This window comes from Coturnix japonica, chromosome 27 (assembly GCF_001577835.2).
Source record: "Coturnix japonica isolate 7356 chromosome 27, Coturnix japonica 2.1, whole genome shotgun sequence".
NCBI classification, from domain to species: domain Eukaryota; kingdom Metazoa; phylum Chordata; class Aves; order Galliformes; family Phasianidae; genus Coturnix; species Coturnix japonica.
Genome location: NC_029542.1, coordinates 1906538 through 1929179, shown reverse-complemented (window position 1 = coordinate 1929179; position 22642 = coordinate 1906538). Strand labels below are relative to the sequence as shown.

General features: G+C 56.1%; 1 protein-coding gene across 1 annotated transcript; it reads right to left on the bottom strand.

Moving 5' to 3' along the window:
• On the bottom strand, window positions 1-21690 carry MRC2 (mannose receptor C type 2). The gene is made up of 30 exons (XM_015885857.1): window positions 21582-21690; window positions 14352-14750; window positions 13160-13333; window positions 12846-13010; window positions 12582-12695; window positions 11921-12064; window positions 11235-11423; window positions 10779-10933; window positions 10429-10536; window positions 8819-8934; window positions 8564-8712; window positions 8243-8460; window positions 7887-8029; window positions 7705-7807; window positions 7431-7569; window positions 7315-7350; window positions 6778-6938; window positions 6533-6600; window positions 6209-6309; window positions 5970-6115; window positions 5713-5827; window positions 5469-5632; window positions 5049-5157; window positions 4449-4687; window positions 4198-4366; window positions 3893-4042; window positions 3498-3617; window positions 3093-3272; window positions 2891-2917; window positions 1-2272 (listed from the first exon to the last, which is right to left on the bottom strand). The coding sequence occupies exons 1-30, from the start codon at window positions 21688-21690 to the stop codon at window positions 2052-2054; spliced, it is 4431 nt and encodes a 1476-aa protein (XP_015741343.1). The 3' UTR covers window positions 1-2051.
• Window positions 21691-22642: the final 952 nt, after the last annotated feature.

Genomic DNA, 22642 nt, shown 5'->3' with positions numbered 1-22642 from the left:
AAGATGGGGGAGGAAATTTTATTTCCAAGCTTCTAAAAGGATCTTACAAACCACAGAGAGTAAAAAATTGCAAAACTATATATATATATATATATTATATATATATAATATATATAATTGACTGGGTCCTTTTAAGCCACTCTTCACATTATTCTAATGGTGATAGGAGATACCACGTAACCATATATGAGCTTTTTCTGTAATCCTGATTGCTGGCAAAGTTATTCCCATACAAAATTTCCCCTATATTGGACAGATCTCTTTGCTCGAAGGTAGAGGAGGAAAGAGAGCGAGATGAATCAAGGAGGGAAAGACAAGGAAAGAAATGGAAATAATCTCTTTAAAGAAGCGTTCCTAGGACGCATGCAGGCATCAATGCTGCACTCATAGCTCCGAGCTGAGCTCAACCCTGAGCTCAGCACTGCTGCATTCCGCCCACCCCAGCCTCAGCACTTCTCCCTTTGGGATTTCTGAGCTCTGCTCGTGGCAGGAGATAGAAGACGACCCCTCAGCTGCTCCTGATCCCACCCGGCCACGAACAGCAGCTCTCAATGGCACAAGGATGGAGATGGGGACGGACCAGTGCTCAGCTTTCCCAGATCTGGCACTGCATCGGGAACGAAACCAACAGCTCCACGCCAGGAATGACCTCAGGAAATAAAAGCCACGACTGAGGAATGGAACCGGGGCAGAGCTGGGGCCTCTCCTGCCCACAAACATCACGATGGTGTTTGGACATCATAGCCAAAAAAAAGTAAACATCAAAATGAAGCGATCCCTTCATCCCCACCCCAACCAACAGTTCCTCAAACACTTAATATCCAGCTTAAGTGAAATAGACAGCTTTAAATCCACAGAATGGAGAGCACAGCACCCTGCAGGCCCCGCTGACCTCACAGCACCAAGCTGGAAGGGACAGGAAAACCTCTCTGTGTGGGGGTTGTGCCGCTTTCCTTTGGAGCTGTGGGGGTTTTCTTGGGTCCCATTCCCAGCAGGGAACCCCCAACCCCCCTCTCTGTGGGGCTCTATGGGAGCTCAGCCCCATAGTGCCTTCCTCCTCCTCCTCCTCCTCATCTACGCCTGGCACATGGAATGCAACCACACACACCCCAGCCAGCTGTGTGAAAGACGTATATATTCAGCACGCACTCAATACAGCATAGCAAAAAAAAAAAAAAAAAAAAAAAAAAAAAAAAAAAAAAAAAAAAAAGAGGAAAAAAAAAAAAAAGCTATTCTTTCCATTAAAGGGGAAAGGGGGAGAAATAAACAACCAAACCTCCAAAATGACCACCTAAAAAGCACAGAATCGGTCCCCAACCTACATCCCTAATGCTCATCCACAAGATCAGCTGCTCCATACGCCATCCCTGCCCTACATGGAGAGCACACAGCAGCCCTGAGCCCTTTGCTTTGTGCTCCTTCCTTTGCACTCTCTGCAGTTGGCCAATGGGACCTCAACTGGCACGGCTACGATGAGAAGGATGCGTGGGGCTTCCAGTTCTCCCACCTGCTGGTGGTGTGGGTTGCTCTGTGCTAAATGGGATGGGGGGCAGCGAGTGGGATGGGATGGGATGGCACTGCCAGCCCAGGGGGAGCATGGTGGGGAGAAGAGCTGCAGCGCCGGGCATGGGAACATCGGGGTTAAGGGGGGACCACAACTCTGCTGCTGGGGGAGGTGAGGATGAGGTGGGTGGAGAGAGGACCGAGGGAAGGGGAGGTAGATTGGCTTTGGAGACCTCTTGCCCAGGAGGATGTGCTCTCAGACTCGTGTTGTCTGGGGGATATGAGCCCCTGCAGGGCTCTGACTGCCCATGCACACCTTCTCCCCAGGGGAAGGTGTCTCGGAGCCCGGCCAGGGAAAGCTCTCCAAGTGGAGGCAGCTTTCCTCTGAACCTCTGAGCCCTGAAACCGCCTCCACAGCTGCTGCAGGAGCTTCCAGCAGCCAGGGGCAAGCCTGGGGGTACGGCAGCAACCCCAACCCCAGCCTCGCTCACCCCGGGGACCGCCTGCGTGCCGATCCCCATCCCCTCCCCTCCCCGCTCCCCCTGCCGTTAGTCCTGCTGCTCATTCATCTCCATGTCTGACACCAGGATGTTCTTCTCGGCCGCTTCGCTGGGGTTGGACGTGGTGCGGCTGTAGCGGGCGCTTTCGAAGGCTCCGCGCTCGGAGCTCCTTCGCTTCTTGTACAGGAAGATGGCGATGCCGAGCAGAGCGCTCAGAGCCAGCGCCGACAGCACCACCACCGCGATAGCCGTCGTGTTCTCCGGCAGAGCTGCGGGGAGGGGAAAAAGCACGGTGAAATAATGATGCTTTATCCTCAAGTCCTTGCCCAAAAGCCAGGCTTGGCTTTGGAAGAGCTTCAGCTGGGGGTTCTGCTGGAGGGTGGGTGGATTGAATGGGGCAGGGAGGGATAGAAATGGGGTGTTCTGGGTGCATCGTGCCCATGGCAGAGCTCTGGGACAGCCTCTCTGGGTCGGTCCTAATGGGTGTTTGCACCTGGCAGCTGCCCATGCTGGATCTATAGGATCCCATCAGATGTGGCACCTCCAGAAGGGCAGAGGGTCCAGCAAAGGGCTGGTAGATGTGCTGCTCCACAGATGAGGACTGAGAACTGCCTGGGGATGGGAATGGCCTTAAGCTGAGCCAGGGGAGGGTCAGGTTGGATCTTATAAAAAATATCTTCTCTGGAAAAGAGGGGACGCATTGGCACAGGCTGCCCAGAGAGGTGGGGGAGTCACTAACCCTGGTGGTGGTGAGCTGTGGAGATATGGGGACAAAACAGGCATGGTAGGAATGAATTGGGGTTGGACGAGGATCTTAGAGATCTTTTCTAACATGAAGGAACAGTTCCAGCTCCTGGTGCTGTGCCCAGGCTGACGGTGCCACTCACCTGCCCTGGAGAAGCTGCTTTCCTCCACTGCAATGGCAACACAGAGAGATAGATAAGCACAAGACCACAGCTCCCTCCCCCATCCCCACAGATCCCACTACACCACAATTACCCCAACCACGGCCAACCTTGCCAGCAGGACACAGCTCTGCCCTGCAGCACCTTGCCCAGAGCCTCAATCCCCCCAACACAAGGTTCCTACCTCGGGGGATCTTGCAGATGACACCCATGGTGACGTTGGTACAGGAGCCCAAGCGCCAGACCCCATTGCTGCTCTGGATCCAGTAGCAGCTGTTCTGGCTCAGCATGCTGGGCCCCGTGTCGTGCTGGCCCCAGTTGGAGTAATTCACAGCTGTGTTGTCATGCCAAACCAAGGTGCCTCCTGGAAGTGAAAGAACTGGGGCTGGGAATGCCCTGGTGCTGAAAGCAGGGGGAGGGGTGATGGGAAGGACCCCCAAGGCCAGGGAGGACACACTTGGCACATTTAACACAGCCTGAGACATCAGCCCTCATGGTCACACCACGACCTGAACCCCCCATGCTACAGCCACCACCACTACTGAGAACTCATGGTGTTACCCAGGAAGGGTCGTTTTGTGCCCTGTACCTTTGGGGTTGAATGTCATGCCCAGCCAGGCACCCTTGGATGAGCCCTCATACGCCTGGAGGTGCTCCCACACGAAGACGTTCTCCATCTCGTCCTGGATGGACAACACTGAGCCACCAACTGCAGAAGAAAGAGGAGTCAGGGGTGAACCCAGAGCTGGAGATGGAGCTCAGGAGCAGCAGAAATGGGGAAGACAAAGCTGAGGAACTGCTGATGGCCATGAACTGTGAGACACATGGGGAGCCCAATGCAAAGCAGCAGTGAGGAGAGATGATGGCTGACCAGGGCAGGGCCATGGCAACAGGGACAGAGGCTACATTTGAAACCATTCTATTATATCCAGAGGTAACATGGGGACACATCCCTTTCCATCCTCTTCCCATCCCCCTCCCTACCTTTCTGGCACCTCCTCATTGCATCCTTCTGCCCCAGGGTGATCTCCATATGGAAGGTGTAGCAGTGGTCCCTGAAGGGGATCCAGGATGAGTCCTCCAGTGACTTGGGGCAGCTCCCACTGTAGCTCCACTTGTGTGTGCGGGGGGGACCTGGCAGGGGGGACACAGATGGGGGACAGGGGTTATCAGGGCACCCAACCCCATGGGTTGAGCTCCAGAAGGTCCCCAGTAGGACGCCATCTCCAAGCCAACATCACACCCACTGCTGTGGTCCATGGAGCCCCCCCAGGCCATCCACCACGCACCCGACTGGAGCTGGCAGATGCCGCCCTGCAGCTTGGTGTCACAGCCAGCCGTGCGCCAGCTCCCATCCACATCCATGTAGGCACAGCCAGCAGCCTGCTGGGGCTCCCCATCCTGCCAGTTGGCGTAGAACAGGTTCTCCTCCGACAGCCATGAGTAGCTCCGACCACCCTAGAGAGCCAAGGGGAGAGGCTGAGGGGCAGCTGACACCCCCTGCGGACCCCCACCCTGGGTGCCTACCCTGTATCCTCACCTCGTTGTTGGCCAACCCGATCCAGAGTGGGGCCCGTAGGCTGCTGATGGCCTGGGTGAGGAAGGCCTGGCTGTAGGGGTCGGGGATGGTGACCAGGGTGGCATTGAGGGTCTCGCACAGCAGCAGGGCCTCGTGCCACCTGAGGGGTTTCTGCAGGATGCGGTAAGTGCTGTTGTGGTAAAAGAGGGTGCCGGTGGGCGAGGGGGGGTACGGCGTCCGCGCGGGGCTCAGGGATGGGTCTGGGGGAGCAAAGAGAAATGGTCAGAGGATGCTTCTGCATGCTGGGGGTCACCTCCTTGCCCCCACCAAGATGGGGGGTCCTCAAAGCAGTGCCATGCATGGGACATGTGCACCTGGCTGCAGAGGGCATGTCTCCATGGGCTGCCATCCTAACCTTGAGGATGCCCATCAGATGCATGTTGCTATGGAGCCCACCAGGCTGGGTCAGCAGCACCCCAGGAAACAACAGGGCCAGGTGCTCCACAAGGTTTGCCCTCCTGGATGTTGCCCCATGTTCCCCCAGAGCCGATCCCATTGCTCCCCATTGCTTACAGCAGCCCCCACCTCTGCACAATGGGGCTCTGTCACCCCTCACCCTACCTATGCTTCGCTGGCAGATGTAGCCGTGCTTCTCCTCCACACAGCTCCGATCATCCCAGCGCCCCGTGAAGTGGGGGGGTGAGCCATGCCACACCACCACACAGTTGGTCTGCAGGCCAAGCCACACAATCAGAATGGCCCTCCAGCATGTGCCCCACCACACACAACCCCCAGCCCATAGAGCCTACAAACAGCAGGACCAGATCCTGCTCTGCCCACAGAATCCCCCCCTGCAGTGTGCAACCTTCAGCCCATCCCCGGTGTGGGACACCACACTGTAACCTCAAGGTGGTGGGGGTCCCAACCCCTCTCCATCCATGGCCATCCATCCATCCATCCATCCATCCATCCATCCATCCATCCATCCATCCATCCATCCATCCCAGGGCCAGGGGATGCAATGGAGCAGTGGGGTCTCACCGGCTTGTCACCAGGGCTGGAGGAGCTGCACTCCGAGGGCTCCCCAGGCGCCCAGCTGACGTGTCTCAGAGGTTCATCCTCCACCCACTGGAACTCCTTCTTGGCATCGTGGAGGCCAATCCAGAGGTCGAAGGAGATGTTCAGCAACATGGATGTGATGAAAGCTGCGAGGGATGGCGAGGCGCTGAGGGCCACCTCCAGCAGCCCTGGGACTGGTGCTGGCGGTGGTTGGGGGGTGACATACCCTGCTCCAAAGGACTGGAGATGGTGGCCAGCACAGCGCCCTGGCTCTCACAAGCCTGCTTTGCCTCCGGCCACTTCACGATGTCAGCTTTGTCGTGGCCATTGAAGCTGAAACACTGCACGGGCACCGGGGGCACAGGGTGGTCTGGGAGTGTTCCCATCCCACAGCCATCACTCCCAGTCCCAAAACCCCAACCTCTCTTTGCCCCCAAGCCCAGACCCATCCTGCTTTATTTGACCCCTGCCCGCCCCGCTCACCTTGCTGAGGAATGGGACCCAGCCACGTGGACAGCCCCCGCTTGTGGGAGCAGGTGGTGGTGGGATGGATGGCTTCACAGCAGTGGCATTGCTTCGTTTGCAGATGTAGGGCAGAGCCGTGGGGCATTTCTGATCCCCCCAGTCCTCTGTGGGGAGAGATGGAGCAGTGACACCCCCTCAGCTCAGCCTGCAGCCCTCAGCCCCTCCAGAGCCCAGCACTGCAGGATGCAGCCCCTCACCTCTGCTGGCCGTCATATAGACACACTTCTTGTCCTTGCTGATGGGACGGGGTTTGCCTGGTGCCCAAGAGACAAAGTTGAGGAGGGACCCATCAGACCACCTAGGAAAGCACAAAGCAAGGATCTGGTGAACAGTGCAAACTGCCTGCAATGGGACAAGTGGCACAGCCAAACTGGGACCGTGCTGCAGCTCTTCCCTCTCCTGGGTGAGGAACCAGCAGCCTTCACCCCAGCACCCCAGAAGCACCAACCCAGGATGGGCACAACCTGAGACAGGTGTTGAGTGCTCTAGGAATACAGGGGACTCTGGTCCACACAACTTACTTGAACCTGCCATCATTCTCATAGGTGTGCAGCCCAATCCACCAGTGCTGCTCTTGACCCCTGGAGAACTGCAGGATCAGAGAGGGGACATCAGTGCCTGTCCCAGGGCCCTGCACACCCCACCACCACCACCCACCCAAGGCACACAGAGCCAGGCTGTCCCCAAATAAGGCCATGGAAGAAGGGGGATGTGATGGGCACAGAGCAGCCCTGGAAAGCAGCATTCAGACAAGGGCACCTCCTACCTTCTTCAGGTTCTGGCCCAGGAAGCGCAGCTCGGACTCGCTGTGCACTGATACCAGCTCTGCCTGGAACCAGCTGCAGATGCGCTGTGCCTGCATCCACGTTGAGTGGTGCTCAAAGAACTTGTACTCAGCCTCTTGGTACTTCACCCACTCTTTACTGCCTGCAAGCAGAGACTCAGCATCACACTGCAGCTGGGCCACCTCCTATGTCCCAGCACGTCTTCCCCATGAGGGTTTGCCTGCTGAGCTGCTCCCTGCAGGACTCAACATCCATCTGGGAGCTTGAGCCTGCCCTGCTCTGGGTGATCAGGAGGAACCAGCCCCAAGCAGCAACAACAGTGGAGCTGAGTTCTGGTGTTGGGATGGAGCTGAGGACATATTGGTTCCCACCCTGGCTCCCACTCCCCCATGAACCCACACACAAGGTCTGTCCTTCTCCGGGTAACACTGCCCATCCCCAATGCCCTGCCGTGAACGTGGGTTGCTTGCACCCAGGGAGGATGGTAGAACCAGATGGACACACAGCCCCTAACGCACCTTGGGTTGTGATCTCCGGCTCCTTCACATCGGTTCCTGGAGAAGGAAAAGGGAAGCTGTGACCTTACCTGCAACCCGATGTGGATGCTGCCTGGGGTAGCACTGCCACACGGTACCTTTGGGCAGTTTGCAGATCCAGTCCAGCTGGGCTTCACACTGCATCGGCATCCACTGCAGGGAGGCCAGGTCCAGCACCGCGCAGTTCCGGATGTCATCATCATCGTAGTTGCTGCGGTCAAAGTTGTGGTAGAAGAACTGTGGGCCGAGACAGATAGGAAGGGCTGGGGCTCCTGGGCTGGATTTACACCCCAAAAACATCCCCTAATCTTCCAGTAAAAGCTGCCTGCAGTGCTGCTGCTCCCCAGCTCAGCTCTGCACTGCTGGACTCACCCCCAACCCATCGCTCCACCTCCAGCTCCGGTCCCCTGATGGGTCACGTCGGTTGAGGCCGATCCAGAACCAGTGCTGCTCGTGGATCTCTGGCTCTGACTCCCTATGGGAAAAGGTCAGAACACAGCCAACCTCCAACCTGGAGGCTTTTTTTATTTGCACTTTCACAGCCGGCCCCTCACCCAAAAATCTTGTTGAGGGTGTTAGCCACAAAGTGCTCCTCCTCGTAGCTGCCCAGGCTGAGCAGTTGGGCTCCCAGCTCCCGGCAGAACTCCTGTGCTGCGATCCACGTCTTCTTCTCTTGCAGCTTGTCAAAGTTAAACACCTGGGGATGAAGGAAGGCGGAGAGCTCAGCCCTGAGATCCCACTTGGATACCCCTGACTTGGGCGGGAGGAGGAAACAGAGCATCATCTCTACCCTACAAGCAGCAGCATCCCAACTTCCAGCCCCAGTGCTGTGTTTAGGATCCATTTTGCATGCACCCCACCCACAGGATAGGGGCACAGCTGGGGTTCACTGCAGCCCAACACCCTGTACCTTGTAGCAGTGCCGCAGCTTGGGGTCTGCACTCCATCCCAGCGGGCAGGTCCCGGTGAGGCTGGGTGTGGGGTAGGCGCTGGGCAGCTCAGGGTTCACCGGTGTGCCCAGGTTCTGCCGGCAGATGTACTTGGCCTTGAAGGTGCTGCAGTTCTTCACCTCCCAAAGCCCCATGGAGCTGCCGGTGGCCAGGGCCACACAGCCACCCTTATTGTAACCTGCAGCCAGCCTCAGGGTCAGGCTGTGGCTGTGACAATCCCCTTCTTAGGTAGAACCATTGGGGATGGGGACATCCCGTCCCACCCGCTGCCATCCCCTTACCGGGCTGGTCGCGGTTCCAGTGGGTGTACATGACCTCATCTCCACTCAGCCAGCGGAAAGCTCCCGTCTCATTGATGTCCTGCAGGGCTGTCCAGAAGTATTCTCCATCCCATCCATAGATGAGGCTGCTGACATACGCCTGCTCAAACCTGGAGGGCAGACGCTGTGAGCTGAGCCACCATTGCCTTGATCTCATCCCAACCAATGGGTAAAACCCCATTCCCATGCTGCTTATATCCAGAGCACGATGCTGACCTGTTGGTGATGGTGACCAGCGTGGAGCCGTAGTCGGAGCACATCTTGCGGGCATCGCTGTAGGTGACGCGGTCCTCACCCAGCCAGAAGCAGGAGGGGCTGTGCCACTTCCAGCCCTGGGGACACGAGACAGCAGAAGTTGGTTGGGGTTGGAATGGATCTCTACAGAAATCCCCTCAGTCTTTTCTCCTCTCCAGGCTCCCTGGGGCTCTCAACCTGTCCCCATCAGGAGGTGCTCCAGGCCCCCACCAGCTCTGCAGCCCTCTGCTGGGCTCTCTCCAGCAGTTCCCTGTCTGCCTTGAACTGGGGAGCCCAGCACTGGGTGCAGTGCTCCAGATGTGGCCTCCCCAGGGCAGAGCAGAGGGGAGGAGCACTTTCCTCATCCTGCTGGCCACCCTGGGGTCTCATTGCTTTCTTGGCCACCAGGTCACACTTCTGGCTCATAGTCCCCTCATCATGACCCCTTCTGCACTGAGCTCCTTTTCAGCAGCTCAGCCCACAACCTGTACTGGTGCATGTGGTTATTCCTCCCCAGGCGTAGGACTCTACATGTGCCTCTGTAGAACCTTCATAAGGTTCTTCTCAGCCCAACTCTCCAGCTGAACCCATGCCAAAACTGTCCCCAAACATGGGGGCTGAGCCCCTGTGTTGGGGTGGGGACATGGGATGGGAGCCACGTCCCCCACTGTCACCTCCAGCTTTTCCTGGGAGGTCTCTGACCCCCAGCTGACCTGGCATGACCAAGCTCTAGCAATCCTACGATCCCAAAGGACAGGGCTGCAAGGAAAACAAACAGCCAGACAGCTTCAAAGCAGCATATATCATTCTCCCTGCCAGCATCCAGCCCTGCCGGGGAGCAGGGAGGGAGGGGAGGATTATCCTCCTCTTGTGTCGTGGGGCTGAACAGAGAGCAAGTCCCACTGCAGCCTGCTTTAATCACCCGCCTGTTGATATTGGAGCCCATCCGGAGCTGGACACACAACAGTGCCTGTCTGCTGCCAGGGCAGGGAGAGGGCAGCAGCACAGGGAGGGATGCACACGTGATGGGATGTCAAAGGGTGGGAAGGGTGAGAGAGCTCAGCCCCCTCCTGACACTGTCAGGATCAGCAGCACTGCATTGGGCTCCCCATCCCATCCCATGTCCATCCCATCCCATCCCATCTCATGTCCATCCCACCCCATGTCCATCCCATCCCATGTCCATCCCATCCCATGTCCATCTCATCCCCACCTCACTGGGCTCCTGCATGGAGCAGATTTGCTGCTGCATTTTGATACATCAAGACTCAATGTAAGCAAGCAGGGGGAAAAAAAACTTCATAAAAAAATATGAAGTTCTGTGCAGGAAACTCAAGCCAGAGCAAGGGGGAGGATCTTGGATGATGAAAGCATGAATTTTATCCCAATTTCTTCTTGTGGCCTCATGCAGCTGCAGAAGCCCAGGACTCTGCAGTCTCCTGGGCACAGACCTGCAGCTCTAGGAGTGCCAAAGGGACCTTCGAGGCTGCACTTTGCAAATCCATCTTACATCTGCTGAGCACTGAGGGATTACCCAAGAGACTGCACCCTGTTGGCACGGGGATCCCATGCCTGCCCCATGTCCCCCTCACCTTTCTGCATCCGTGGTCATCCTCCTCTTTCTCCTGGCTCACCTGGCCGGGCTTTTTGCAGATGGAGGGCAGGCTCTGGTTGCATGGGCTGTCATTCCATCTCCCTTCCTGGAAAGGGTGGAAAAGAGCAGGACTGAGCCCAACTCACAGCCCTGAGGAATTTCCCAGCCTGTACGCCATTGATTTTCCTTCCCTGCATCAGCCCCCATGGATGCTCTGGATCCCTTCCCTCCCAGCAGCTGGGATGAGCCAGGTTCAATCCAAGCAAGATATACTCCCTCAGGCCCCTCCTCCCTCGCCATAAGGATGCCATGGGGGTATAGGATGTGTTTCCTGCCCCGTGCTCTCACCGGTCCCCAGATGGTGACACAGTCCTCCAGGCTGTCACGAAAATTGTTGGGCTCGAAGGGGTGCCAATAAGTGAACCTCACGGGTGTCCCATCCGACCACTCGAAGTTCATCTGCAGCTTGAGGTCATTTAAACCAATCCAGAGCTCTTCCACGTCTGCCAAAACAGGAGGCTCAGGGCCAGGAGGCAGAACGCCCTCTGCCTGGCTGCAATCTTGCAGAGACCCTCCCCAAAGGGCTGCAAAACCCCTCCCCAAGCCCCCACCCTGCATGGGAGTTGCAGGGCTCAGCACCATGCAGCAGACAGGGCAGGGATGCTCTCTCCCCACAGAGGAGCAAACAGAACAAAATCTGCCTACTTCTTGGTGTTTTCCTCCTATTTCTGCATTAACCAAATGGAATCAGTGCTATTTTCAGATGCACGCCCCACACCCATAGGCTGGATGGGCTCCCCTCACCTTGCTTGACCTGCTTGGTGACAAACTCCAGCTCAGAGAGTGTGTGGATGCTGACCAGGTCCCCCCCGCTCCGCAGGCAGGTCTTCTTTGCATCCTGCCAGCTCTTCTTCTCTCCCACCAGGCGGTAGCAGTTGGATTGGAAGGACAGCCAGCTGGGCTCACAGTCCACTTTCACCTCTGACCATGAATCTGGAAGGGAAAAGCAACATAGGGCTCCCACCCTGCTCCTCCAGCCTCTCCTCTGAAGGGGACTGCGGTGGTCCCAGGGGGATGCTTAGAGAGTGCTTTGTGCTTGGGACAAGAGCCTAAGACATGGGACAGCTATAGGCAAAGCTTTGCACCCAACGGCAAGGCACAAGTATTGGCAAGGTGCAAGCAGTGGTAACTTTAGAGCTCCAGGAAAATAAAATCTCTTCTGTTTGTACATCATCAATGCAATAGCAGAGCCCAGAGATCTGGGGAAGCACCAGGAATCTCCCATTTCTCCTGCTGCCTCTCCTGATGTCTGACCTGTGAGCATACAGAGCACTGAGGTGGTGCTGCTTTGCAGCCTTCCAAGTCGATGCCCACCCTGGTGCACCCTGATCACCTCCATGTGCTGCCAGTTGGGACCAGAGCTGGGGAATGGTGGGGAAGCTGGGATCCCACCTGCACCCATAACCTGGGGTTGCTCAGCCCCTACTCACCTGTCAGGAAGGGGTCAGTGGTGGCATTGGGCTTCTTCTTGCAGACATAGGGGAGGGCAATGCCGCAGTCACGGTTCTGCCACCCCCCAGAAGACTCAGTGCGGATCACACCACAGTTCTCCTCGCTGGGGTTATCAGGCTGGTCTGGAAATGGATGGAAGGGGGACAGACTGCTGGGGGCTCACAGAGCAGGGCTAGCAGGACACAGCTCTCCTCGCCCCAGGAAGAGATGGATTGATTTTGTGGCACAGTAGGGATTATTTGTTGTGCCTCGATGCATGAGGACCTGGAGCATTGGATGAACTAGAAATGCCAGGTGGCAGTCAGTGGTTGTCCCCAGACCTCCTCCAGGGGTATATTTATCCCATGAGTGCCCTGGGGGTGATGACATCAGGCACAACCAGAGCATCCCCTGCAATGGGTCCTTCTGCCCAGTGAGCTAAGGGTTAGAGATGGAAGTGGGCAAATAATGCCACCAGTGTCCTCCACATCAGGCCATCGAGCTGCCCATCACTGGTATTCAGCAGCACTTGAAACAAGGATGCTCAGATCAGGGCACCTTGGCAGCCCAGGACACTTCTCCTGCCACCTTCCCAGAGCCACATCCTCTGCTCACAGCCCATCCCCTGACCCTGTCCCCCCCACACAGCCCCCAGCTCACCGCTCTCCCAGTTGAGGTATTTGAGTGGCGAGTTGTCAGACCATTGCCAGCCCCCATTGATGTCCAGGTCATTGAGCCCAATCCACAGCGTGGAGCTGTACCCAGTCAACAGCCCTGAGACCAAGGTAGAGAGAGGATCATCATCAGCCCTCCAGCTCCACGCACATCCCCAGCCCATAAACCAAGCCCAACTCAACCAGGACAGAGAGTGCAACCAGTTGACCCTGGTGTCACCAGTTCTGCCTGAGGGCCACCCTGCCTCACCATTGATGTAGGTCTGCTCATGGATCTCGGTGATGCTGAGCAGGTTGGCTCCTTGCTGCTCACAGCTGTTCCAAGCCTCCCGCCAGGACAGTGTAGACTGGAAATTGAACTGGTAACAGCTGTTGGTGAGATGGTCCTTGTCCCAAAAGGTCTCACAGTCATTGCCTATGGGGACAAGCAGTTGGCACCCAGCACATCCCACCCCAGCTCCAAAAATCCCCAAACCAAACCAATATCCCACCAAAGCCGGGCACTGAGCATCCACCAGGATGCCCCTGCATCCCATTGGGATGGGGCAAGCCACCCACACTTACTCTTTATGGGACAGAAGCCCCATCGCTCATCCTTGCCGTAGTCCTGGGTGGTGGCACACCAGAGGTGGCCGTCCTCCCGACCTGTGCTGGTGCACTCATGGAACCATTGGTTGTCGTACTTGAAGGGGATGGTGCAGGGCTTCCCATGTGAGTTGCCCTGGATGGTATAGATCTCTGCAAGAGAAGAGGGTCCCCCCATAAGACTGCAGCAAGGGGGAGCTGAGGTTGAGGTTTCTCCTGGTTTGGGGTCCAGAGGGTGCCTGGATGTCCTGGCTTTGTCTGGGATAGTTGATTTTCTCCTTACAAGCTGTGTTTTGGATTTAGGATGAAAATAATGTTGATAACACAGCCATGTTCTACTTGTTGCTCAACAGCACTTACACTGAGTCAAGGACATTTCAGCTCCTCACACTGCCCTGCCAGGGGGGAGCTGGGAGGGCACAGAACAAGGACAGCTGACCCACATTGGCCACAGGGACATCCCAGACCATACGATGTCATGTGGAATGATAAAACTGGAGGAGCTGGAAGGGGGGGGCTGTGGGAACTGGCTGAGCATCAGCTGGCTGGTGGTGAGCAATTGCCTTGTGCATTGCTTGTTCTGTTTATTCTTTTGGCTACTGTTGATTTTTTTCTTTTTCTTTCCCAATTTTTTCCTCCTTACGAAGCTGCCCTTATCTCAACTCACGACTTCTAACACTTTATTTTTCTCCCCATACCACTGCAGGGTTGGGGCAGAGAGCTGCATGGTGTTTAGCTTGGGACTGCTTTGGCCTAAGGGCTATCACTACTGTTAATGGCTCCTGGGTGTCTGCAAGGCATCAAGGCAATGAGGACAAAGAGAATCACAGAATCATTAAGGTTGGGAAAGATCTCTAAGCCCAACCACCAACCTCCCCTCCCATGCCCACTAAATCAAGTCCCTCAGTACCACTCCAGGGATGGTGACTGTACTGCTGTGCCAATACAGAACCACAGAATTATTAAGAATGGCAAAGAACACAAAGAGAAGGGAAGCCCCATTTGGAATACTGCATCCAGCCCCGAGGCCTGATCCAGTGGGGGGCAACCAGCCCACAGCAAGGGGTGGGACTTGTGGGGTCCTTGGGGTCCCTTCCAACCCAACCATGCTGCGATGCTATGTAGCATTATAGGAAGCAGATGGCGAGCCCGGCAAGTGACAAAGCCTTACCAGAGTAGGGCACAGAGCACAGATCCTCCTCAGTTCCGTATGTCCTCCACTGAGAGCTGCGTGCCTGGTCACCCCTATCCAGCGAGGTGTTGTTCGGTCGGGCTCCGAGGTGCTGTGAGAGCTGCTCCCCAAGACCACGGCAGCTCCAGCGCATGTTGATGGACTCACGATCGCACTCATAGGTGGCCAAAGGGTGCAGGCCAGAGGTGGCATTGCCCCCATGCCATGACACCCCCAGGCACTGCATGGCCCCCACGTTGAAGAGGCGGTTGCGTGAGACCCATTTCCACTGGTGGGCTGGGGAGCTGGCATTGCAGCCCTTGGCAAGCCGCACCAGAGAGTCCTTCGTCTCCAGGCAGCCCTGTGCACCCACGTTGTAGATGAGGAAGACTTTGGAGTCTGGGTTGTGAGAGGAGAAGAAGTGTGGAGAAAGAAAGGGTTAAAGTGCTGCCAGTGGTTGGCCTGGCATCATAGATCATAGAACCAACAAGGCTGGGAAAGACCTCCAAGATCACCCAGACCTGTCACCAGTATTTCCCTCTACACCATGTTCCTCAGTACAACATCTGAACGTCTCCTGAACACCTCCAGGGGCAGCAACTCCACCTCACTGAGCTGGCCAACCCTCCGTTAACATGGCCAACCCTACTTTGAGCTGGCCAACCCTTCCTTATGACAGAATCACCAAGGTTGGAAATGGCTTCCACGATGTCCCAAGTCCAACCATCCACCTACCACCAATATTTCCCACTACACTACATCCCTCAGTACAACATCTGAATGCTTCTTGAACATCCCCAGGGATGGTGTCTCCAACTCCCTGAGCTGGACAGCCCTACTTCAAGGTGGACAACCCTTCCTTGTCATAGAATCACCAAGGTTGGAAAAGACCTCCATGATCATCCAGTCCAACCATCCACCTGTCACCAATAGACCAAGTCTCAAAGTACAACCTCTAAACACCTTTAGGGGTAGTGACTCCACCTCACTGAGCTGGCCAACCCTCCCTTGAGCTGGCCAACCCCTTGTCACCATAGAGTCATAGAACCACCAAGGTTGGAAAAGACCTCCAAGATCATCCAGCCCAACCATCCACCTACCACCAGTATTTCCCCTCTACACCATGTCCCCCAGTACAACATCTGAATGTTTCTTGAATACCTCCAGGGATGGCGACTCCCCCACCTCCCTGGTCAGCCCATATCAGCTTCTGACCATGCTCTGAGAAGTATTTCTTACGCCCAACCTTGTTCAACATGAAGCCATTCCCAGATGTTCATTGGGAGCATCCAAAATCCCAACCTCAACCATGCCCACACCTCACAGCTGCTGCCCGTGCTCACAGCTCTCAGTCCCACAGCACTTTCCCAATCCCCCATTGCCAAAGCACATCGCTGAGGGCCTCATTCCCTCTCACCCCTAAAGCTGTAAAGCCAGCAGAGCTCTGCACTGGGATACAGCCTCCTGGGCCACCGTGCTTGGCCCAATGAGCCAGTGAAAAGCAGCACGTCAAGAAAACAACTTGTATTGTTTTTCCTTTCTCTTTCCTCTTCATCCCATTTCTTCCACCACAAACATCACGAGCAGTCAGCCTGCTCACGGGCCTGGCTATATTTAACTTTGGTTTGCTTTGGTTTTTTGCCATTGTATGAATTTTTTGGTCTGAAAAGGTTCTCATTTCCGATTCATCCCAACCTTCCCCCTGCTCCGGCTGTGTTGTTCCAGGCCACCAATCCCACTCATTTCCAGCAAAGAAAAAAGAAATGGAGGGAGGAGGAGGAAGCAACCAGAGGGATTTTGTCCAGCTCTGCAAAAGAGTTCTGTGCATCTCGAGTGGCTCTAAAAACAGCATTGGAAAGAGTTCATTCCCCAGTGGGGATGGCACCAGGGATGACCTCAAATAATGATGGGTGAGAAGGAGCGCGGGCTGAGCGCGGGCAGTGCTGGAAGCCAAGGATTGGAAGAAGAGACTTGGAGTTTCTCAGAGACATTTTTTAGATTCCAACAAGTTTCAAGCTAAGCAAAACCCTCTTGGAGCAGGGCTGCAGGCTGTGCTTGCAGCACTTTGTGAGGGGCTGAGCAGCAGAGCTTTGGTGCTGGAAAAACCCTCTCCATCACGAGCACAGAGAGGGTCAGCAACCAGGACAACCCTCTTGCTTCTATGACAGCCTACATTTGGGAAAGTAAAGGCAAAAAATTAACAACATGAGGAAAAAGGCCTGGGGTCAGCCCAAGGAGTGGGTGATGGGGTGCTCTGTGCTTCACTGCCGCCCACAGTGCTGGATTGATGCTTGCTGGGGCCCACACAATGCTGTGTGGGCTCAAAGGAAGCTGCCCAAGGACAGTCCTGGGGCTGGAAAGGCAGAAAATACAACCATCCTCTAAAAAGAGAACAGCTGGAGTTTGGTAATTATAGCTTAAGAGTTTTGGGCTTGCAGAATAAGGAAGGAATGGGAAGTCACCTGCTGGGACATCACAGTGTGACCCATTGGTTGCTCCTGTGAGGATCTGCAGGGGTATGTTGTGCTCGGGAGCATTAAGCACACACTGGAAGCCCACAGAACTCAGCAGGAACGTGGCATTTCTGGATGTGCTCTGATGTGCTGCACACACATGGAGCAGAGGGGCACAGTCAAACTCCTGCTCCCAACCCATTATCCCGTGGGTTAAAGCCAGTCCTGGCAGGATCCAGTGCTGGTGAAATGATGCTCAACCCTGATCTGCTCAACACAGCAGCAAAACTTGGGCAGAACTGAAGGTTTATGCTGAGCACAACTTCCACCCTCTGCTCTGAAACTGAAGTCCAGTGCAGAAACTACAGAGACATAATCTCTTCTGAATCCATGCACAGAGCACTGGAAATGCCAGCACTGCCTTCTAGTGATAGTACAGCTGTGATGCTCTGCCTGGACCAGCCCAAAACATACCCAAAATCCAGCCAGAAAGCCAGAACTAAAAGGAACTCAGCTCATCCCTTCCCACAACAGCTCTGCCACCACACAGCAAATAAGGAAAGCATCACAACCTGCAGTTCTGGGGAGCGTGGGCAGCACATGGGATGACAGTTAATGGAGGAGGCTGATGATGGATGCTGGTTCCATGGGAGCACACAGGGTCCCTCGTAGCCCCTCAGGGCTGCAGACCCCATGCAAAAGAAGCAGAACTGCCTTCATTATCCTCATAGTGCAAGGGGGAGTGGAACAGTGATGCAGAGCATCATTCCAAGACCACACAAGGAAGCTGGAGGAGAGGTGGAAGCAGCAGCTCAATAAAAGCCATGGGGATGTAACCGGTCCAGGAGGAAGGTAAGCACCGGAAAAGTGAAAACCCTGAAACAAAACCTAGAGGAAAAGAGGAATCCCACACTGTTCTCATTGGATACCATTGTCCAACAGCGAGAGCTCCATGTGCACAGCCCTGCATGCACACAGGTGGGGATGGAACCATGGACAAAGGAAGGATCTGACCCTGAATCCATCCATCTTCAGTGATGTGGGTTTGGGTTAGGTAGAAATCCCCCCTTCCTTAGGAAAGTTGTACCACAAAAGCCCAGCATTGCCACCCCCCATTTCGGTACCCCCAGCCCAGGTGAGGCTGCAGGTATCCCCAGCGTTCTGCCATGGAGAAGAGCAAAAGCATGGTCATAATGAGCAAGTTTTGGCCAGAGAGAGCCCACAGAAGGAGCTGTCCAAGAGTGAAGCCCAGAGCTGGAGCTCAGAGCTGCACAGAATTGTTGAGTGCCTCCTGGCTGATGGAAAAGCTGATATCTGTGTGTGGGGGCCGGCTGGGACGAGCTCCTTACTTGGCTGTGACCAGAGAGGGCTATCAGCACCCTGCTCCATTTCCAAAGCCTCAGAGCGATGTTGGATCGAGTCCACATCCCACATCCCAGCTCCCTGAGGGCGGTCAGCCCGTTCTCCTCATCTGGGATGCGGACAAATAAACATCCAGCTGTTTTCCATGGGGGATGCTGTCTGTGGGCAGGGCGAGCAGCTCACCCTGCCTGTGGAAGGGGACGAGGGAACAAATCCCAGCACTGCACCCAGCGTTTGAATTTCCCCTCCTCCTCCCACCCTCTTCCAGCCTCCAGCAGTGGGACAGGGCAGGACAGCCCCAACATACAACCCTATAGTGGGGTCCAGCTGAAAACCATCAACACTTTCAGAGCTACTAACAGCATAAAGACACAGGTTATTCCTCCCATGCTTCTCCAGCACCATTCCTCTTATCTTTCTGATTTACAGGAAAAATCCCATTTACATCCCCATTGTGGCAGCATGAGGAGCAACACAGCACTGAGCTCTGGGAGGGTATGAGAGGAGCCTGTAAACTGCCCTCTGTAAGCACCCAAACTGCCTCAACAGTTCTCTCAAGAAGCTGCCAGTCATCCCCACTCATCATTTTCTAACCCTTAATTAATTAAAGATGGGTCCTTTAAGAATGAGAGCATCTGTGCGGGTCTCTTCTGGGCTCCGAGCAATCTTAAGAATGAGAAAAATGTAGATGCTCCACGGGCTCCACACAGCTCACATTAATTAGAATCTTGCTCCTCGGCAGCAGTGGAGCTGGGATAGATCGCTGGGACAGCCCTTGAAGCCACATGGGCTTCTCCTGTGTCACCATCCCATAAACGTCGGTCGCATGCGGTAACCCCAGGGCCAGCAGCACTTGGAACCATATAATCACTAAGGCTGGGAAAGAGCATTGCTTGGTGGGGCCCTGGAGACTCAGGTTGGATGTTTGGCAGCAATTCTTTACCCAGAGGCAATGAGGGCCCAAGCAGCGCCCTTCTCTGTGGGTGCTCCATCCCTGGAGGTACCTGAAGCTGGGGATGTACAGCCTGATCCCACCTCCCTGCACAATCCCAGCTACCAATTCCTTGGAGCTGAGTTTGCTGTGCCAAAAGCAAAGAGGAAAATGGGGAGGACTCCACGCACCGCCTGCTGTGTTTATTTTAAAGGCTGCAAATTCTTCCCCTGGTCCCTTCTGCCCTCTTCCCTCCCCACAAAGCCCCACGGCAGCCTCGGCCCATGGCTCCATGCTGGGGAATGATTTGGAGGGGTGGAGAAGTTTTCCTTAAGTTCTGTTTTTTCAGCCCATCCCTGTGTGATGGGGAGGGAAGTGATGCCATCAGCTCAGCCCTGAGACCCCCCCCCTACAAGAGACCTCCCCAGCATCCTTCCCAAGAGCACTCGTTTAAAGGGAAATATGGGATTCATCCCAAAAGCCAAGCAGGGATCGACCCCAGCAGGGTCTGCCTGGATGGAGCTGTGTGCATTGGCAGCACCTGGGACATGGCACAGCTATCACTGCTGTCCCCATTAAAGCTGCTTGGTCTTGTGGTTGGCGACCCTCCCTGTGGCAGGGAGTGGAGCTCCCTGGGGACCAGGAAACACCATTAAATCCCATTGCCTATGGAATAAATCACAGAACCATAGAATGGCCTGGGTTGAAATGCTCATCCAGTTCCAACCCCCTGCTGTGTGCAGGGTCACCAACCAGCAGCCCAGGCTGCCCAGAGCCACATCCAGCCTGGCCTTGAATGCCTGCAGGGATGGGGCATCCACAGCCTCCTTGGGCAACCTGTTCCAGTGCATCACCACCCTCTGGGTGAAAAACTTCCTCCTAACATCCAACCTAAACCTCCCCTGTCTCAGTTTCAAACCATTCCCTTGTCCCATCACTGTCCACCCTCACAAACAGCCGTTCCCCCTCCTGTTCATATGCTCCCTTCAAGTATTTGAAGGCCACAACGAGGTCCCCCCCGAGCCTAAACTCAGAAGGAACGCTGCCTGCAGCCGTGCAGCAGGAGAACCTGGGCTGGGGGAGCTGAAAGCAGCCTTGTTCCTCCCCCCTCCCGCTCCCACCTCGGCGGCTCCCACCGACCGCAGGGACAGAGCTGCCTCTGTGCTCCGCGTCCTGCAATAGAGGGGAACGCGCCAGCCCTGGATCCGCCAGCGGCACCGCAGCCAGCATCGGCCCCGATGGGCAACGCAACCCCTGCTGGAATCCATAGACCCCATCAGAGGAGCTCACGACTTCGGGACAAGTTTTTATGGGGGCAAGAAGAAGCTGAATGGGAATTCAAATGGGAAAAGTTCATCCGAGAGTGTCCCCACGGGGCAGCGAGCCCGGGATGAACGCTCCAGCTCTGCAACCATCCCTCCCCCATCGCTTCGTCCTTCCCCCCACCCAACCCCCCGAGCTCTGGGCTGCACCATAAAGCGACCCAAAGCCCAGACAGGCAGCGGCTCCCAGCGCGGCTATGGGGAAATGCCACGGGGCGAGGGGGGGAGCGGGGCCGGGCGGCAGCACCTCCCCTCCTGCCATTTCCAAATCTGCTTTGGATTTGCTGAGCCGACGTTAATAAAACAAGGGCCGAGGGGCTCACGTTTGTTACCGTGAGGCCAGAAGTAACCAATATATGTTTATATATTTAAGGCAAACTAATTCAAGGAGCAATGAAACGTTTGCTTCTCTACCGGACTATCCTGGGGTAAAAAAAAAGGAGTCTGAATCCGCTGCTCCAAGCCCTCGGGCATCTGCGCACATGGTGACCTCCGAGGGCTTTAACCCCCCCTCCAACCCCCATCGCCTTCACTGCTAAAGCGGGGAGAAAAGAGAAATGCGGGACCCTCCCCCCCCCCATCGGGCCCCGATCCCGCGAGTACCCCCATATAGGATTAACGCGCTGTGAGGGGGGGCAGGATGGGGGTCGATGGGACCCCGAAGCCCTTCAGCCCCTCCGGGACACCCCGGGGCGTTGGGAGCCGTGGCCGCCCCCTCCTCCCGGTGCCGCCCCCCCCTCCATCCCGGAGATGCGGCAGCGTTTCCGCCCGGCTCGCCAGGAGCTGCGTGGCCGTACGGAGCGGGGAGCTCAATTCCAAAGGAAGAAAAAAGCCTTTAAAAAAACAGCGAAGGAACGAGGCTGGAAGGAAGAAAATGCGGCGACGTGGGGATAAAAAGAAAACACAAACCCACCCCCGAAAAGAACCCAACCAAGCAACCAACGAACCGAACTAAAATAAGAGAAAAAAAAGAAATAAAAAACAAGACAAAACAAAACGAGGAGGGACAAAAAGAGACCGCGGGGAGATGAAGTAAAACAAACGGAGCTGAACGCGACTCGAAGCCGGGAGGAGGAAACAAACCGCAACGAAACCGATCGGCACCGGGGGGCGAATCGGCTCCCACCCTCCCCGCTGTTGGCGGTGCCCCCCGCGGTCCCACCTGGGTGCGGGGCGCTGAGCATCGGGTGCAGGGCGAGAAGCAGCAGCAGCCGAGGGCACAGCGGGTACAGCGGGCAGAGGAGGGGCCGTAGCCCCGCGGGGCTCCCCATGCCCCGCAACGCTCCGTTCGGGGCCTCGCTGCTCCCTCCTGGACGGGGTTTGGGGGGGGTGGAGAGAGGAGTTGGAGGGGGGGGGGGGGGGGGGGGAGAGGGGGGAAGAGGAGGGGGAAGAGGTGGAGAAGGAGGAGGAGGAGGGGGTGGGACGGTGAAAAGAGGGAGGAAAGAAAAGAAGAAGGAAAAAAAAAAGTTGAAAAAATAAACTCGAAGGGTGTGCGGGGAGCCAGGGGCGGCCTCAGACACTGCGTCAGCGGCAGCCGCGCTGCCCTCACCGTGGGCCGGGCCCGATGAGCTCGAAAGGGGGGGGTTGGGTGCGGGTTGGGGTCGGGGGCTGCGTGTTGGGGGCTGCTCTGCCCGCCCCCCCCCCCCGCGGCTCCGGCAGTGCGGGTGGATGCGCCCCGCTCCGCTCCGTGTTGCTTTGCCCGACAGCAGCGCTGACAGCCGAGCTGGCACCGATCCCCCCCCGCCCCTTCCACCACCACCACCCACGGGCTGGGTGATTTCTGAACAACTCTGAGCTATTTTTTAAGCTTATCTGTCTCTATATGAAACATTTCCATCCATCCGGTGCTACACAACCTCCAAGTGCCCTGCAAAGAGCCGGGTAGGATGCGTTGCCGTTGGGAAGCCCAGCTTTACTTTTAGCTCCGGTTCTTCCATCCCAAGTGATCTCCCTGGGCTCCTGCATGGATGGCTTCGTGCAGAAAAAGGCTGGAAATCAGCTTAATTCCCTGCCTTGTAGGGCTGCGTGTTTCTATCTGAGCCTGTTCAGGTGTTTGGGGTTAAAATCATTAAACACCAGCAGCAACAACCACAAGGAGCTGCTCAAACAAGGGGGAGATGCTGTAATGTGGGGGCACCCCGAGGGGATATAACCTCCTATAAGGCCCAGGGAAGACAAATGAGCATGGCACTGCCTGCAGGATGGAGCCCTGAAATGGAGCGG